General features: G+C 47.7%; 1 protein-coding gene across 10 annotated transcripts in view; it reads left to right on the plus strand.

The window, feature by feature from the left end:
- The window catches only part of LOC128073142 (voltage-dependent N-type calcium channel subunit alpha-1B-like), a 260,445-nt gene that overhangs the window by 229,620 nt on the left and 13,810 nt on the right, over positions 1-17,015 (plus strand). For all 10 annotated transcript variants that reach the window (XM_052667614.1, XM_052667605.1, XM_052667604.1 and 7 more), the window contains 3 exons: positions 2,364-2,491; positions 8,589-8,685; positions 15,555-15,663. In XM_052667614.1, coding sequence (XP_052523574.1) covers positions 2,364-2,491; positions 8,589-8,685; positions 15,555-15,663 — 334 coding nt within the window. The remainder of the gene's footprint in view (positions 1-2,363; positions 2,492-8,588; positions 8,686-15,554; positions 15,664-17,015) is intronic.

The raw sequence follows: 17,015 nt of genomic DNA on the forward strand, positions 1-17,015 counted from the left end.
CAATGGACCCTGCTGAGATCCTGTGTCCAGCTGCTGTTGCCCCTCTGACATCCCAGGGATTATTTCTTCTGCATATATTAAAAACCATGGAGCCCTGAAAGCTCCTGGAAGTTAATGCTCCATTTACAGACTGTACTTCAAAGCCTAAATCCTTCCTTGTACAAATCCTTCCCCAAAAAACTCAGGTGTTCTCATGGGTATCTTCAAGAGTGCCATTGCTCCTAAACTTCTTTATTTTGTAATAATCATAGCAATTAAAAAATAAAGAAAAATGGCTCTTCCTCTTTGGCTTCCATCAGCCCTGAGATGCAGTAGCAGGCCTGAAGGCTGGGGCACATCTGTGTGAAATCCAGCTTTGAACACTGCTTTGCGTGAGCTCCTGGAACTCCCATTGAAACCTCATTTGCTGGCAGGGCAAGTGGGGAGCCCAAAAAGATCCAAGGGAGGATGTCCAACTCCCAAACCAGGAGCGTGGATGCCAAGCAGCTGGACTGCTGCAGCCAGGGCTGGAACTCATTTCTTCAAATGTGCTCAGCACTTCATTGCAAGGAAACGTGTGGTTCCCCACAGGCGATTAAAGCATTACAGAGCTGCAGCTCTGCCAAGAGGAAACGTTTTTATGGTTTGCTGGGTGTTGTTACACCATGGATTTGGGGGGAAATTGGGTAATGTGTTTGCTTTTTGATATTGTTTCCAGCTCTTTGTGGATGTCCAGCCTGACGCCATTTTTCTCCTTTGAATTTATGCTGTAGAAAAGTATAAATTGAAATTAAAAAAAATACAGAAAATTTAGAAGCAGCTTTATGTAAATAAGGGAAAACTGTACCGAGCCACAGCTGGAGCTGGGAGCAATGCAAGGGGCTCAAGGGGAAAATTCACAAAATAGGTTTTACTACCTATTGATTCTCTGGGGGTCCTGTGATATGTGTGGGGTACTCGTAGCATTGCTGGTGTTCCCAGGGCTATTTTGGAAGTCTCTGCATCAGCGTATGGGTATGGTGGCTTGTGCCCACTCCCATAGTAAGAGCTCTTCCTCTTTCCAGATTGCTCGGGGATATGAAAACTACACAAGCCCCAAACCTCCACTGGTTTTCTTTTAATGGCTGGCAGATGCTGATCAGCTGGGGATGGCTGCCTTCAGCTCATCTTTGCTATTTGCTGCCATGGAGCAGAGCAGCAGCACTCACAGCAGCAGGGACAAAAAGGATGGGAATGTTCTTTGTGCCCATCAGGGCTTTGACTGACACGGGAACATCCATGTCCATCCTCCCTCCTGCTCTTCCATCCCGCCCGCTGTGGCTTGATCTTTTCCCATTGAAATCCTTGTGTCTGTTCCTCTGGCTTTAATAAGAGGAAGCTCTTAATATACTAAAAGCATTCTCTGGGTTCTGTTAGCAGAACATGAGGGAGAGGAGACTATTGTGTGTCCTGCCCTTGCCTTTCAGGGGAGCTGTAAAGGTTTGAATTGTTACAAGCCTAAGATAGGATATTCATGCTGAAGAATGGCTTTTCTTCCAGCTATTTTGCCTTGATTTGCTTTGATATCAAGGTTCTGGAAGAGCTGGCACAATCCAGTTGGTGAAGCAGTGACAGCTGGACTGTTCCACCAGTCTGAGCTGCAGAACCTCACTGCTGATAGAGATGCTGCCAAACTCTCCATGGTCAAGAGCCATGCAGACTTGCTGCACACGGTGGAGCTGGAACTGACTTGCAGAGGGCCGGGAGGACAGCATGGCCCCAAGAACCCAGTCCTGGCTTTGCCAGGTTCATTCTGAAGAGCATATGAGCTTTTTGGTCTCTCTCAGGTTGTCAGTAACACGTCGTGGTGATGTGCTGGGTGGAGTTGCGTGGTTTGGGCTGATATCCACAAAGAAGTGGCCGTACTGTGAGAATGGGAAAATCAGGTGCCTTGCTGTGCACCTGTAAGAAGGAAAGAAACATTGCTCATCATAGTATTTTTTGCTCCATGCGTTAAAATCCACACAATTTCAGAGGTTCTCTGCTCAAGGGCCTGTAAGCAGCCAATCTGCTACCTTTACAGTGGCCTCCTGCAAGCCTAAATCTTTCTGATGTGAGGCTGTGGTGTGGGTTTCAGGTGGGGAGAGGGCTGACAACCCCAGCAAGAAGTCCTGAGGATACCTCTCACTTCCCATCTACCTGCAGCACTTGGCTCTTGCAGTGAGGATGGGGCAGGGCTGCTACCCTGCAAGCAAAAGGCAGCTCCTGGGGGAGATGTAGGCAATTCCTGGCCAACAACCGCAGTGTTGGAATCGCGTGTCTTGCTAAGAAATTCATCACCCTCTTAACCTTCCTGCTTTTATTTTTCTGTTCTGCCTAACTTTATAACTGCTTCTTCTCTGCAGATGTTGAACCTGTTTGTGGCTGTAATCATGGACAACTTTGAATACTTGACGAGAGACTCCTCCATCCTTGGGCCCCATCATTTGGATGAGTTTGTTCGTGTCTGGGCTGAATACGACCCAGCTGCCTGGTATGTGTGCTCTTATACTTGCATGTGGAGAAAAGGATTTGTGTTGCATACAGGTATCGTATTTATGCACACAGCCTGTGCTGAATGTGAATGCAACTCCAGAAAGAAAAATGTGTAAAAATTGAAGTAACGTGTGAGGTAAATGATCCATTTGAAGTTCACTATGTATTGGAGATGAATTAATCTGATGTCATTACAAGAGAATTTCCGTTCAGTACACATGAGATAGACCTAAACCAACAACTCAGTAAAGCCAAACACAACCACTGTCACCCCATGCACATGTAAGGCCAAAAAATAATAGGATAAATTCAAGTAATGTTGGCCGAATGGCCAAGCAAAAAAGATATTTAGCTTTTCCAAAAGCAGCTTAGATTGCCTTTGGTTCCTGCATCTCAGGCCAAAGATAAGCTGAACGTGCTGCCATTGGCAGTTTTTCTTGACTTGTGAAGCTAAGCCTCACTGCTTCTTAAGCAGGCAGCATTCCTATCCTAGCTGAGAAGCACGTGAGCAGCTTCACAAATCCTGTGCAGAGACATGGGGTCACACACAACCTTCAGGTCTTCAAGATGCTCTCTCTCCTTTGAAAGGAGATGACAAATTCCACTGCTTGGCTTCTGCTAATACAGTACCGTGGGCCCAGAATGGATCTTTTGCTTTCAGGCACCTGTAAGATAGCAGGGTGTGATGCAAAGCCTGTTAACATGAGGGTGCTGTTGCTGAAAGCAGGATTCTTAAATGGACATCACTCATAGAACCCTATGTTTTGATCTTGGAAGCCTCCTTCTGATGACAGCATCATTGTAGAGGGAGATTTTGTTCTTATAAATAATATTTAAGTTTGGGGCATGCAGTTGAAACCTAAGACATGTGAAATAATAATAAGAAAATGCAGTAAGCCTGACTTTGAAAACATTTGAGATTTCAGTGAGCCTCTGATGAAATGTTTCTCATATGTGATCGTGGTAAAGGAGGAAATGCTTTTCTCCCAACTTGATGATGAAGTATTTGGTTTTACTGTTTTGTCTTTGCTTTTTCCCACCTTAAGATAACAGCTGGGGAAGCCAAACCCCTTCGCTTGGCAGCACAGCCCCTCAGGAGCAGCTCTGTGCTGTGGCAGATCCAGGAGCCACTGCTGCAGCCTTTGAAGGGATGGAGAAATACAGAGAGATAATTTGGGCTGGGGATCACTTCTAGAGCAAGACCGACTTGAATATTTTGTTATTCCCTTTGTCTGTGTAAAGCCACACGATAGTGCTGGTGACTGTCATTGTCATTTCGGGATGCTTTGAGTTGCAGGTCACAACAGGTTCCTCAGTAATCTGCAGCTTGGGCATTTGCCTGCTGAGGAGCTTTTTTTTTTTCCGAGCCCTGCTAATTTTGTTTCCATCTTCCTCCCCACAAGTTACACTGCAGAGAATCCCCTCTGCCTGTGCGAGGAAGCTGCCTGCAGCTCTTAAAACCTTTGCACTTCTTTGTTTCTCTTCAGTGGAGACAGATGCAGGCAGGGTTTGTATAATCAGGATCTGAAACTCCCTGCTAGGATGCAATTAAACCGCTTGAAGATCTCGCTAAAATTGATTTAGACTAACTTTAAGTGTAAACCTACCCAAAATGACCTGTGTGTGATTTTTAACTAGCTCCAAGCCTGCATGTATGTGGCACAGCACATACTGGAAGCTTGTAATCTCTGAGCAGATTTTCCTTACCACGTGCTCCGTAATACAGACATGTCCTTTGTGGGTATTTGGCAGGGAGTAAATAACTGTTTTTCTATTGCAAATCCAATCCTATCTCTTGCCACTGGGAAATCTCAGTGAGGCTGAGAAGTTGGGTGCGCCCCTTTTTGACCTGATTATCATCCATGGGAGAAGTCACACACCATGAGGGGAAATCATAAGCACCAGTGCAGTTTTTATTCATGTTCATGTGCTCAGGAGCTTTCTGCCCATGAAAGTTTAAAGATTTTCTTGCACTGTTAACTCTGAGCACAGAGGTTCTGTTTTGTGGGGCGTTCACCCATTCGCTTCTAGAGCTGCTAACGCAAAATACGCCATAAATAAAGATCCTAATTCTGACTTTTCCCTAATCTTGCTCCCATTTTGCTTTGGTGTGGAGCTGTTGATGTTGGCAGAGCAACTAGGGACAGAAGTGCAAAGCAAGGGAAGCTGAGGCGTGGTACTCAAGCCTTGGTCCCGAAACGTGTGCATGTTCTGCATTTTCCATGTGTGAATCGTTCCACTGAAATCATTTATGTTTTCACAGTGGGGCTGACATTTGCACAACGTAAGAGCAGTCCCAAATCCATTTCTAGTTTAAGGCCAGAGCAAATCTTTTGAACGTTGGGTTGAACTCCGTTGTGGCCTTGGACTTTGTATCTCCCAGTGGTGATCCAAGGATGGAGCTGAACAAAGTGTCCCGTAAGGCGTTGCTCCCACCAGGACAAAGCACCCACTTTTCAGCTGAGGATGCAGGGCTGTTGGGAATCCATTCTCTGTTTGTTCCCTTAGTTGGTCAAACTTGCTGAAAAAAAGCTTCCAGCCAATTTGTCAGTGTCAACTCCCAGTATGTTGTTATGATAAATAATGACCATAGTACAATTTGCATGATGAAAGAGTCCCAGGCTGTTAGCTTTTGCTTCCATCTTTGACTGTTTCGTGCCTTCTCTCACGGTCTCCCCCTTGGCTGTCCCATACAAAAGGAAATTATGGTGTTTGCCACCTTCTGTAGCTTGAGACCCTTGATGAAAGATGCTGACTGGCAAAGAAGTGCAAATTTTGTAATATTTTTGTTCTGTAGGTAGCATTTTCATGTGGACTTTACTGTGTGTGCATTGATGTACCCATTTCTGATGTCAGAAACCCTTGGCTTCCTTATAACCTCCAACTTTCTTTAAATTTTTCCTGGAAAATATATTCCAAAGTGAAGTTAAAAAGTGCAGCTAGCAGCTGTTGTGAATGTGTGTGGCACTTGGGGGGTGAGTGTGGTAAAAGTGTTGGATTTAGGGGTAGCAGAGACCTCAGGCATCACAGAAAAGGAGAGAGCAGGAGAGCAAACGCACACAAGGTCTGAGGCTGCGAGTTAACCAGGATAGCACTGAACTGAAGGGTGAGCTGAGAAAGAGCATTACCTTTATATCTGAGATATATGAAGAGAGAATTTCCTCCCTTATGCCCTGCTCCCCAGTGCACAAACCTTGGAGCTATTGGGAATGTTGGTCAGCCTTCCCATTCCTTATTCCTGACTGCTGGACAAGGGACAGCCAAGGAGGAGTCCCACTGACTCATGGAGAAAGCAGGGAAATGCTCCTGTGCGTTTTGCTACACACTGATTTGGCAAAACCCTTCTAAAATTGGGGTAAACTACTTGACTCAGTTAAACCAATGCACGTTTTGTAACTACGATTAGGCCTGCAGCCAGGGCTTACATGGCCCTATTTGATCTGCTTCTAAATTAGCATTTTGAGTTGATTGTGAAGGTTTTGAATAGATGTTAACTTTTCACATGCAAAAAAGCAGTAATATTGAAGGAGCATTTCCAAAATATTCCAGCCTTCTTCATGTAATGTACAGAAATAAACACGGTGAAGCCACATCATCTCATTTTTCTTTAGAGGTCGTTCTTTTGCACATGATTTGGTTACGTGCAGAAGATTAAGAAATCTAATCCTGCTGTCAAATTGGCTGAAAGTATTGTTGTGAGTTAATTAGACCGACCGTGAAGCTGCCTCAGGGCATCTGATTTCACCTTCTGGTGATGAAGACTCCGTTTTCCCAGTGCTGGTGGACCTTGAGGTGCAGTTTCTCTCTCTCCAGCATGTTGCTTACTGTCCACACAGCAAGCTGAGGCTATGCAGGTAAATAGCAGCAGGAGGTGGAGGTTCCCAAGCTCTGTTGAACCTGCTCGTCCAAATCCCAGTGATAATCCATTAAGTAAACCATTGGTGTGCTGCATGCTCTGGTTTTACTGCTCAGTGCTTGGGCAGTGGGTAGGTGCCTTCTGTAGGCAGATGCTCAGGCATCGAGAGGTGAAACACAGTGATGCTGGAAAGTGAATGCAATGGATGGGAAGTCTACCTTATGACATGGAAGGTTTTGTGAAAGGAATATGAAAATGAAGCTTTTATTGAGCAGCAGGAAGCACTCTGTCTCTCTCTCCATCTGTGTTAAAGTCACTTCTTCATCACAAGCTCAGTAGTTATAAGGCTGACTTTGCTTTTCAGCGTGGTTTGACCTTCCAACCTCTTCTGTTTGCAAGGGAAAGGCTGATTCCCCACGTTTTTGCTGTCATAACTTCTGATGTTTTCTTTCCAGTTGCCGGATTCATTATAAGGATATGTACAATTTGTTACGTGTAATTGCTCCACCCCTGGGCTTAGGAAAGAAGTGCCCTCATAGGGTGGCATACAAGGTTTGCAACTTCAGAGACTCCCTCCAGCATTTTCAGTTCTGTTTTTATTTCTTTTTTTGTTTGTTTTTACCCCCAAGTGCAAATGCGAACGGTACAGAAAGGAAACTGTAACGTAACAAAACTTGGTTGCCTGACCAAGGAATGATTGATGGACTGCCTCCTCGCTCCTCCGTGCATCTCATCCCTGCCCCATCCCTTCCCACACCCAGCTGGCTGGGGCCAGGCAGCCTTATGAGACAGCCAACCCTCGAGCTTGCATCACGCAGAGGCTGGGTGGGAAGTGTTAGGGAAAAGCAGCGCAGTGTCCAAGTGCCTCACTTTACATCTATATGCCAGAGAGAGATACTATCCCAGGATTTCTGGGCAGCAGCAAGATTCTTGGGGGGCTTTGCAATGTTGTCCCTCTAGTTGAGTGACTCAGGTTTGAACCTTTCCTTTTCCTGAGCTGGAAGGGCATTTAGGAATGGGCTGGTTGACCAGGCAAGGGAGAGATGAAGGGATGAGCTTTGAGTCCACCCGACTGCAAGAGCCAGAGGTTGCCTTGGGAGCAGCAACGCTCGTGTCTCTGAGTTATGTTAGATACAGCAGGGAACCTCCTGAAGGTGTGCAACGCTTGGGAGTGAAGGTGGAGAGCAGAGGATGGGCACTGCCAAGAATTCAGAGGCGCCGAGCCCTCTGCCAGGAGCAGAGGAGGGAAGCCAGGGGGAAATCATTGGCTGCAATTACAATTTCTGTCTCTCATCAGCTTTCAGATTAACTCTGGGCTATGAAGCCGGAGAGGTATGTTAAATGCTTTAGTCACTAAGGACAGGAATAGATGGGTTTGGCAGGGTAAGTTCTCTCGTCCGCCTACTCCTGCATCAGTGCAGGATTTGAGACACGTGTCAGGGCAGCAGGCTGGCATGCAGTGCCTGCTTCTGCAACTGTCCTTCTTGAAGGGCTTCCATGACACACAGGGCAGCCAGTCGGTGGTGAAGGCAGGCAGTGGGTGTTGGGCTGAGGAGAGAGGGGCCCGTGCAATGCAAGGCAGAAACAAGTCCACTTTCCACCACCATCCTGCAGGTTGGGTGCTGGGCTCTGGTTTTGCTGACCAGTCTGGCTGAAGATCTGCAGACTTGCACCTTTGACTTAGATCAGTCCCCCGTCTGTGCCCCTGAGCAAATTAGGAGTTTTAGGATTAGAAATAGCTATTTCTCCTCTGGCAGTTTATAGGCTAACCTGAAAACCCAGGTCTTCCTTTGCTGAGGGAAAGCCCCCTGTCCCATAACTCTGCCTACCAGCTGTCCCTGGCATGGTGATCACAGCCTCTTGGACCTGTTTGGGGAGCAGGCAGAGGAAACACACCTCTGCCCCCCCAAACCCAAGCCCTCCTTCCCAAATGAGACCTCAATCATTCCCAGCTGCAGGGGATGTGGGGCTTCCCCATGGCGAGGAGGAGACGTTGGGTGCCGAACCACAAGAATGGAAGTGGAGAACCTTTGATTGACCCACCTCTTTCTTTGGTTTTGTTTTCCTGAGAAATCTGATTAACCGGATCTCTGTTTTCTTGTCTGTTTTCCCCTTTCTCTCTCCTCCTCATTTGCTCCGTTGTGTCGCCCTCCCCTTTCCCCACCTCCCTTTTTCCCCGTCCTGCTCTGCTTTGATTTCCGTCTCCTCTCGCTTTTGCCTCTCTCCCTCTGACTCCAAGCGGGCGCATCAGTTACACAGACATGTATGAGATGCTGAGACACATGTCCCCACCTCTAGGCCTTGGAAAGAAATGCCCTGCTCGCGTTGCCTATAAGGTAGACCACCCCAGCAGCTCCTGCCAACCCACCAGCTTTTTGTGCCGTGGCTGCAGCGGGTGCCATTTCTGTGACGTTAGTGTTGTTCCTGGGCTCCTTCTGAGTGCTCTCTCTGCTTCCCGAGCAGACTGGATTTTGGATCTGCTGCTTTTTCTTTTTCTTCTTTTTTTTTTTTGTAACCATTTTTTTGGTCTTTGAAACGGTGGCACGTCAGTTTGTCTTTCAGTATGTCTCTGCTATTTCTATCAGTGTTTCTCTCTCTCTCTCTCATTCTGCTTCCATTTAGGCTACTCTGGGGAGGGTGCTAATGAGTAAATTACCCTGCCACTACAATCCCCATTTGTCTTTCCACCGCTCTCACTAGCCCATCAGTACGATGGTGGTTTTCTCCCCTCTAAATTAGATTGGTGTAATTAGAGTAGGCAGTGCTGTAGGAGTTTGCGAGCTATTAAACAGAGGCAACGCCAGAAGGGCTCCTTAAATACCCTCATGAAAGAAATTATTTTAATGCAGAGCATTTAAGATGGTGAGATGAAGAAATCACTCAAACTGATTGTTGATTCTGAAAAACTTTTTAATTGAACCGCAGGAAGGCATTACAGCCGAAAGGCTGCCTGCCAGCTGCTGCCTTGATGAGCACAGTGGTAATTCAGATACAAACAGGGCCAGCTCCTCAGGATCTTTTAACACCAAACTTCACCATTTATTTCGGAAGAGGTCTGCCATAAGCACCCAGAATTGCACAGCTCAGCTCAGTGCCCATGAAACTCAACGGGGTTGTTGGTTTTGTGGGTGGTTGTGGGTTTTTGTTGTTGTTGTTGACCTCAATTCGGGTACCACCAAGCCTCTTTCTCACCCCTCGCCATGCTTGGTGCAGTGGGACGCAGTGGATTCAGATCACAGTGTCCCTCCCAAACGTGCTGGTTTTTTTTTCTTTCTGTTGAGCTTTTATGAAAGCCAGGTTTTGGAACTTTAATTAAGCCAAAAAACCCAGGCCTGCCAGGACACATAGCAGCAGGAAGAGGTTCAGATATGGCTTTCTGCAAGATCCTTCCTCCGTGTGTTGGGATATAAAGAGCAAAGTGAGCAGAACCTTAAAACTAGGCAGTTAGCTATCTTTTCCATACTCATTTTTGACGAGTTTGATGCTATAATAGAAGCTGTTTAAAGGAGCACTTCTGTTTGAACAACTCATCACCACCTTACCGTGAATCCACTCGAGAAACCCGGCTGCCTTCATGCCCTCCTAGCTATTTCAGATGGATACCCACACAGTCAAACACTTCTGCAAAGGTACCAATTATGCACAGAAACCCCAAAGCTTTTAGAGCAATCGGTGGCTCCTTTTAGCACCTCTGAGTTCCCATTGGCTTTACAGGGAGCAGACACTGCTGGGAGCTGGAGATGTTACAGCTCTGAGGTCACACACGTGTGCCAGAAGCATAAAGCTGTCACTTTTTCCCCCCTTCCCCTCCAAATCTTTAAAAGGAAGGGAGGGAAAAAAAAAGAATATATAAATAACATGTATTAAAATAAGCATTTTAAACAAGGCTTTTGGCTGATTTCCATAGTGAGGAGTCTCTGTGTCTCTCTGTGATGGCTCTCAGCTGCTGCAGAGGAACTCCCTAGGTGCAGGCACTGCAGCTGTGCCTTCCCAAATCTGTCCTTTCCTTCTGAGTTAGCTGGTCTCTGGTTTAATTGGTCTTTACAGAGAAAATCCACAGAAGCTAGGTACACACGGATGGTTTGTTTTTAAGATATATGTATGTATATATATAAAAAGAGCTGTTTAATTTTTACCCATCTACTTAGAAACCTCTAGAAGGTGCCTATGTGTGGCTGACCCAGAAGCAGAGAGGGGTTCCCACTGAACAGCCCAAACCTCAACTGTACATCAGGTTCCTGAGTTCGAGGGCAATCTGATTCATTTGGTCCCTTATCACAGAGCCACAAACCACAGCAGTATGAACCCGAGACCAGTTCTGAACTTTTCCCATGGTCTCTGCATCATTTCTGCTCCCTCCCTCTCCACAAAACAATATAGATTTTTTTGAAACTTCCTCTTCTGTCTGGCAAAAGCCCTTTTGACCCACACCTCCATCCTTTTCCTTTCCATATATATAATTTTTCCCAGTCCTCTCCATTTGTAAAGGCTTTGTGTGCTTTTCCCCAGTCGTCACCCTTCTCAGTATGTCTGTGTTTGTTTCGTTTGGGTTTTCTCCTCCTTGCAGCCCTGTTGGCTGCTGTCCTTCCTCTCTGTTGCTTTCTGGTTCCCCTTTCTCAGCTGTCCTCTTGGGTTTGTGTGCCCAGCCTTGGCCAGAGCTTGGCTGTGCATGTGGGGTCCTGGGGCACCAGGAGAGCTCTATCCTGCAGCCAGGGTGGGGGAAATGGGAAGAAATGCATTTTAAAATCTCTTCTATCTGGTTAAACGAAAAAAAAAAGGGGAGAAAACCACTTTGACTTCGCTCTAGTGCCTTGAGATTGGATCTCTGGCCCATTGGCTGGTTGGGGTTGCTTGGTTTTACTCAGTTTGGGAACTCTTGGGTACATTTATTCTCATTTATTGAGACTTGGAGGCCCCTTATCATCAGCTTGTCTACGGTGAGGGGTCCTCAGTTTCCAAATGCTATTCACTAGTAGCAATATTTTCAGCAGGCATCTGCGTGCTTCGTGGCTGTTGGCCTCCCTCCACTGGAGGAAACATCGTGGGGAAGTGAGTGCCTGTTGCACAGAGACGTGGCAGAACACCTGAGCAGTGCAAATCCTTGGAGGTTGTCAAGAAACATGGAGATGTGGCACTGAGGGACATAGTTCAGTGGGCACGTTGGGGTTGCTGGTTGGACTGGATGATCTTAGTGGACTTTTCCAGCCTTAATGATTCCATGATTTTAAATCCCAGCTATGCACGCTGACCTGCAGGAAGGGCTCCTTCCATGCAAGGAGCTGCCACATTGCTTGGCCATGCTGTGCATCACAGAGAGGGTCTGTAAAATGGGTGCTGGAAACGCCTGTGCTGCTGCTATAATTCATTGCAGTGTGACAGGACGTTTCCATGCAGTGTTCTGGCCGTGTGCTAGGGCAGGATCAGTGTTCATAGAAGCATAGACTCATAGAGTGGTTGGGTTAGAAGGGACCTTGCAGCCTGCTCCAGCACCCCACCATGAGCAGGGACATCTCCCACCAGCTCAGGCTGCCCAGGGCCCATCCAGCCTGGCCTTGAGCATCTCCAGGGATGGGGCATCCACAGTCTCCCTGAGAAACTATTCCACCATACTCATAGTGAAGAATTTTTCCCCAGTACCTAAATCTACCCTTGCCATCAAAGGGAGGAAGGCTTGGGCAGCCTCTCTGAAGATGAGAGAAGAGTTAAAGCAGAGCAGAATAATTACAACTAGGTCGGAGTGAATTATTCATAGCAAATAATTTATTCACCAAATTCAGCCTCGTTTTCTGCAAGCAGTGCTCCATTGTCCTGAATTTATTCACATTTGAAAATTATTCCCAGAGCAGTTCTTGTCCCAGAGGCTGCTCAGGAGCTGCTGATGAGGTGTTCTTAATAATTAAAATCCATCGGGGTGCCAGCTGTTTTCCCAGCTCTTCTTTCTGCCAATACTTGGGCAAATGTTTGAGCCTGAGCTCAGTGCTCACTTTCTGGGTCACACTGGGAACCAGCAAAAGATTTCAGCCTCACCCAGGTGCTGCTTTACCCTCGCCTGGATTTTGACACCAGCATGAACTTCCCCATTTCTCCAGCATGTTCACTGTCTGTGTGAACACTGCCCCAGAAGCCTCCAGGCAGAAGACACTCAGAAACCAAACTCTGAGCAGGCACAAATTCTGCCAACTCCACCTGATGCAAAGCTCTGCTTCCTTGTTGCCCATGTCTTTGTTTATTTGCAGAGAAATCTCTGCTGGTGCTAGAAGATGCCTGCACCCCTCTGACCATACAAGCAACTGCAGCAAGAAACATCACCTGCTGTAACCCAGCTGTAATCAGTTACCATTTGTTATCGCTCTCCTTTTTGTGGTACACAAAGTTAATTAGGAGACTCTGGAGACAATATTGCAGCTCCTCCCTCGGGGGCCTTTTCCTACAGAAACATAATGAGATCCCCCATGCCAGCTCCCTCTGCATCCCTCCCAAACCTTCTGATTAAATCCCAGAGCTGGAGATGGGTCCCAAAGCATGCGCTGGGAAAAGAAACAGGGACTCCTGCTGCTACTCCTCCTTAGATGCTATTGGATATGGGAGACAAAAGGAGGAAGAGGAGCAGCATGGGAAGCACCGTCCTTCCAGGTCTGCATTGGTTTTGTCTTTTTCACTGCCCCAAATTAATTCACCTGAACAGCCCTTGATTGTGGCCGTCAATTCCCGTAGCAACCCAGAGCAGTGTAAACTTCCCTGCCATCCCCATCAGTATGGGGTCCTTCTGGGGTCTAGAAAAAGGGAAAGCAGGGAGATGAGAGGGCTGTGATTTGGGAACGCTTCCAGGCGGCCGTTCTCAGCAGTCCCACCCAGTGCTGCCTTGGGTGCAGGTATTTTGTTCAGCAAAGCAAGTGTGCGGTTGCACACACAAGCTTGAACCTCCTTTCTACCTCTTGAAAACCTCCCTTTAAATCACAGAACCATAGAATGGCCTGGGTTGCAGAGGACCACAATGCTCATCCAGTTCCAACCCCTGCTGTGTGCAGGTCACCAACAGCAGCCCAGGCTGCCCAGAGCCACATCCAGCCTGGCCTTGGATGCCTGCAGGGATGGGGCATCCACAGCCTCCTTGGGCAACCTGTGCCAGTGCCTCACCACCCTCTGAGTGAAAAACTTCCTCCTAACATTACTAATGTCCCTCCTGAATACAATTGAGGAGGAAAGACCTTCATGCAGCCTTGCTGTGCTCTGCCTCCACACTTCTGGGGACTTCAGTTTGGGAAGCTGGGGGAGAGGACTGGGATGTTGCAGTCCCACAACAGGTTTTTAGTGCTGGTTTGTGTGAGGATAGAGCTCTCCTGGAGGGATTATTTCTCATCTGCTTGTTCCTCTCTGCCATGCATCTTCTTTCACTCTCCAGCTCTTTATTCCCTCTGTCCCACTGCGGCGGGATGTGATGGGACTGCTGGTCTCTGGGCTCACAGTCATGCAGAAATCTTGTGCTACCTTTTTGTGCACTGAGGGGAAAGTCTGAATTAAAATGCTTCTTCATTGGAGATAAGTGAAAAGAGAAAACGGTTGTGGCTTTGCCAGCATTTGCTTCTGTCACTGAGTTACAAAGGGAGGGGAGTCTTGGCTTTGATTTCACTTTCTCAGGGGCTTGTCAGACACGACTGATAACCTCTGGGCACGCTTTAAGAGCTCTTTGAGATTGCAGTGGTTCGTCGCAGCCTTCAGGAGACAGGGTCAGTTGCTACATGAGTCCTTTGTGCACCGTGCCATGAAATCCGAAGATGCGTTATAAGATAAAAAGGGGGGAGGCTGGGTCTCAGCTCTGCCGAACATCAGCTTGCTTGACAAGCAGCCTTTTTTCACCTAATTAATGCCCCGTGCCCATCAGCACAATGCCTGCGTGTCGGTGATTTCTCAAGCTGCCCTCGGTGTTGCGCGGTGTTGTGGCACGCAGGGCAGGCGCTGCGCTCTCCCGTGCGCCTGTGCTCAGTGCTGCGGCAGCACGACGGCTGGTGCTGAACAAAGAGAGGGTTCTGCAACACTGATAGGGATCAAAGCCACAGCCTAAGCAGCTTTTGGGCTTGGATGAAATTCCCTCCCGAGCGAGGGGCCCCGGCCAGGCTCCTGCTTGGCTTACAGCGAAGATTAATTCTCGGTGACTTCCTCGGGGCGCAGGAGCAATCTGGGAGCGGAAACACCGGGGCTGCTTTGATAAGGTTCCGAGCGAGGCTCAGCAGCTTTTGAAAGCTGAGGAGCTGAGAAACGAGGAGATTGCCAAAGGAGAAGAAATCCATCCTTTAAATGCATTGCTAAGGTTATCGGAGAATGCTTCCACTCGTCTGCGTTTCCACACTCAGACGCCAGATGTTAAGGGAGCCACAGCCTCTGAAGCACTGTGCTCAGGTCTGTACTGCATATAGGAGGGATGGTTTTGCCCCATCAGAGCTGGTCCTGATTGCTGGTGGGGAAGGAGATGCCACCAGGTCTAAAGATCTTGGAAGATATGTGCAGATTCTGGGGGACTGTTCCATGTGCAGACTGAAAGAATGTGGGAGAAGGAAATTACAGTCCTGCTCTCACCAGCCCAGTTCCTTCCCCTAAGGGTAAGACCTGGATGGAGCTGTGTAGCTCATTGACTGGAGATCTTCACAGCTCTTGGAATGCTCATAGGTAAAGGAGGTCCAAGATCGAACCCAAGAGTCTCCAAAAAAATGAACATTCTATCCTTTTACATATTAGCAGCCAGACCCAAACTGGGCCAAACCACAAAGCTCATTGGCCCTGTATGCCCCAAATGTGCTTCAGGCTGTGTGCAAAAGGCATCATCATGGGAGCACTCCAAGGTCTGCAGAGCTGCGTGTCCAGAGGTTGCAGGTAGGACTGTAGATGAAGACCATCAGGAGCAGAGTGATAGGCTCTGAAATGGGATGAGGATATTCAGACCAGCTTCTTTTGGAAGGAATCTCCATATAGCGTTGCAGTACAAATGCTGGCAATCCATCACAGCCAACAGCAGCAGCTCAGCCCTGCTCCAGGAAAGGAGCTGCCAGCTGCATGGAGATGATGTCTGAGCTCGGTGCACAAAAGGTTAACACAAGGAGAAGGGCTCATGTTTGCAGTGGGGCTGTTAATAGGGGCTCTCAGGAGGGAAGGGGAGGGGTAGGGGGAGAAATGCTGACCAAAGCTGACAGTGCCCATTTTCCTCCCGCAGCGCCTGGTGAGGATGAACATGCCCATCTCACCCGAGGATCTGACAGTCCACTTCACCTCCACGCTGATGGCCCTGATCCGCACTGCTCTGGAAATCAAGCTTGCCTCAGGTGAGAGAGAGGGAATGACAGCTGCATGGCTTGAACCCCAGCTTGCCTGCTGCTCTGCAGTCCTGAAACCACAGCAGTGCCAAGCCAGGTGGAAATGCCATTTTCATTCTGTACACCCAAAATATGAGAGAGCTCCAGGGACAGGCAGCAGAGAGGAGTCCTGAGCCCTGTTGTGCCTTTGGTCAGCCGTGTCCTGGTTAAGGAGATGTGCAGAGCTTTGGACATCCCAGCTCAGCTGGGAGCCCCATGCGTGCCCTGTAACAGACACAAGTTTCTGCACCTCACTTTGTGATTATTCCAGCATGAGGGAGAAAAAAAAAAACAACAGTGTTACTGTCTGCTTGTGGTGAAGCAGTGACTCAGAGCACTCCCAGCTGCCCTGAGATAAAATGTTATTATTTAAGTGCTTACTCAGGCATATACTTCACTTCCCAATTAAACACTGCAAGGTAGTAAAACACACCGGCCTTTTCTATGGGTCGTTACGCTGTTTAATCAGGCTGGCTGGGGTCACAGTCAAGGCACAATGGGCCAAAGCACAGTTTTACCTAATTTAGAGGCTAACAGGAGGCAACAGTGCTCTTGTGAGCAAAGGGCAGGGCTGGGTTAGAATGCTGTGCTTTTCCTTAGGCCAGCCTTTCCACCTCTCTGCATTAATTGCCTTCCTAGTCTGTTACTGAAACTTCATCTTTGATGCTTTGGCAATGCTAGAAGAACACAGAAACTCTGAGGCCCCGGAAAGACTCCCCTAATAATGCTCATATTTAAGGATGCATTTAAGACTCTCTGGGATTTTAGGGCCAACACCTTATTTTAGTAATAAAATCTGGACAAAGCCACTGAAGCCCTGAGAGTTTGCCTTATTTTAGGGTTCTAGTTGGCTGTCAGCAGCGTAATTCACGCAGGCTTTTTCAGTTGCAAAAGCCCCCCCTTTCTATTTTTTTAACCATGCACCATAGAGAAAGCAGAGAACCAGCCTGGCTGATTGTGCAGGCATTGCTCAGGGGCCTCTATCTGCTGCAGGTTGTGAGTTCTCGACCTGTTCTGTTGCTGCGTTGCTTGGTTTGAATAGGTTTCATGTGCTGCATTTAATTGAGTCTTTAGTAAGGCTAACAGGCCCTTAATAAACCCTCCCTAATGAGACTGAGTGTGGGAGTTCAGACTGCCATGTAGCAGAGCACCCAGAGCCTCCTCCCATTACTTTCCTCTTAGAAAAATAATCTCTGTCATTCAGATGAACTACTTAATTGCCTGCTGTGTGGTGCATTCAGCTGGGAGCTGGCCTGTTGGCTTACATATACTTTAATCACTTTCCACTTGTGTATTGAGACCTCACTTTGGCCGTTTGAATA

This window comes from Tympanuchus pallidicinctus, unplaced genomic scaffold (genome assembly GCF_026119805.1).
Source record: "Tympanuchus pallidicinctus isolate F22 unplaced genomic scaffold, pur_lepc_1.0 scaffold8, whole genome shotgun sequence".
NCBI lineage: Eukaryota > Metazoa > Chordata > Aves > Galliformes > Phasianidae > Tympanuchus > Tympanuchus pallidicinctus.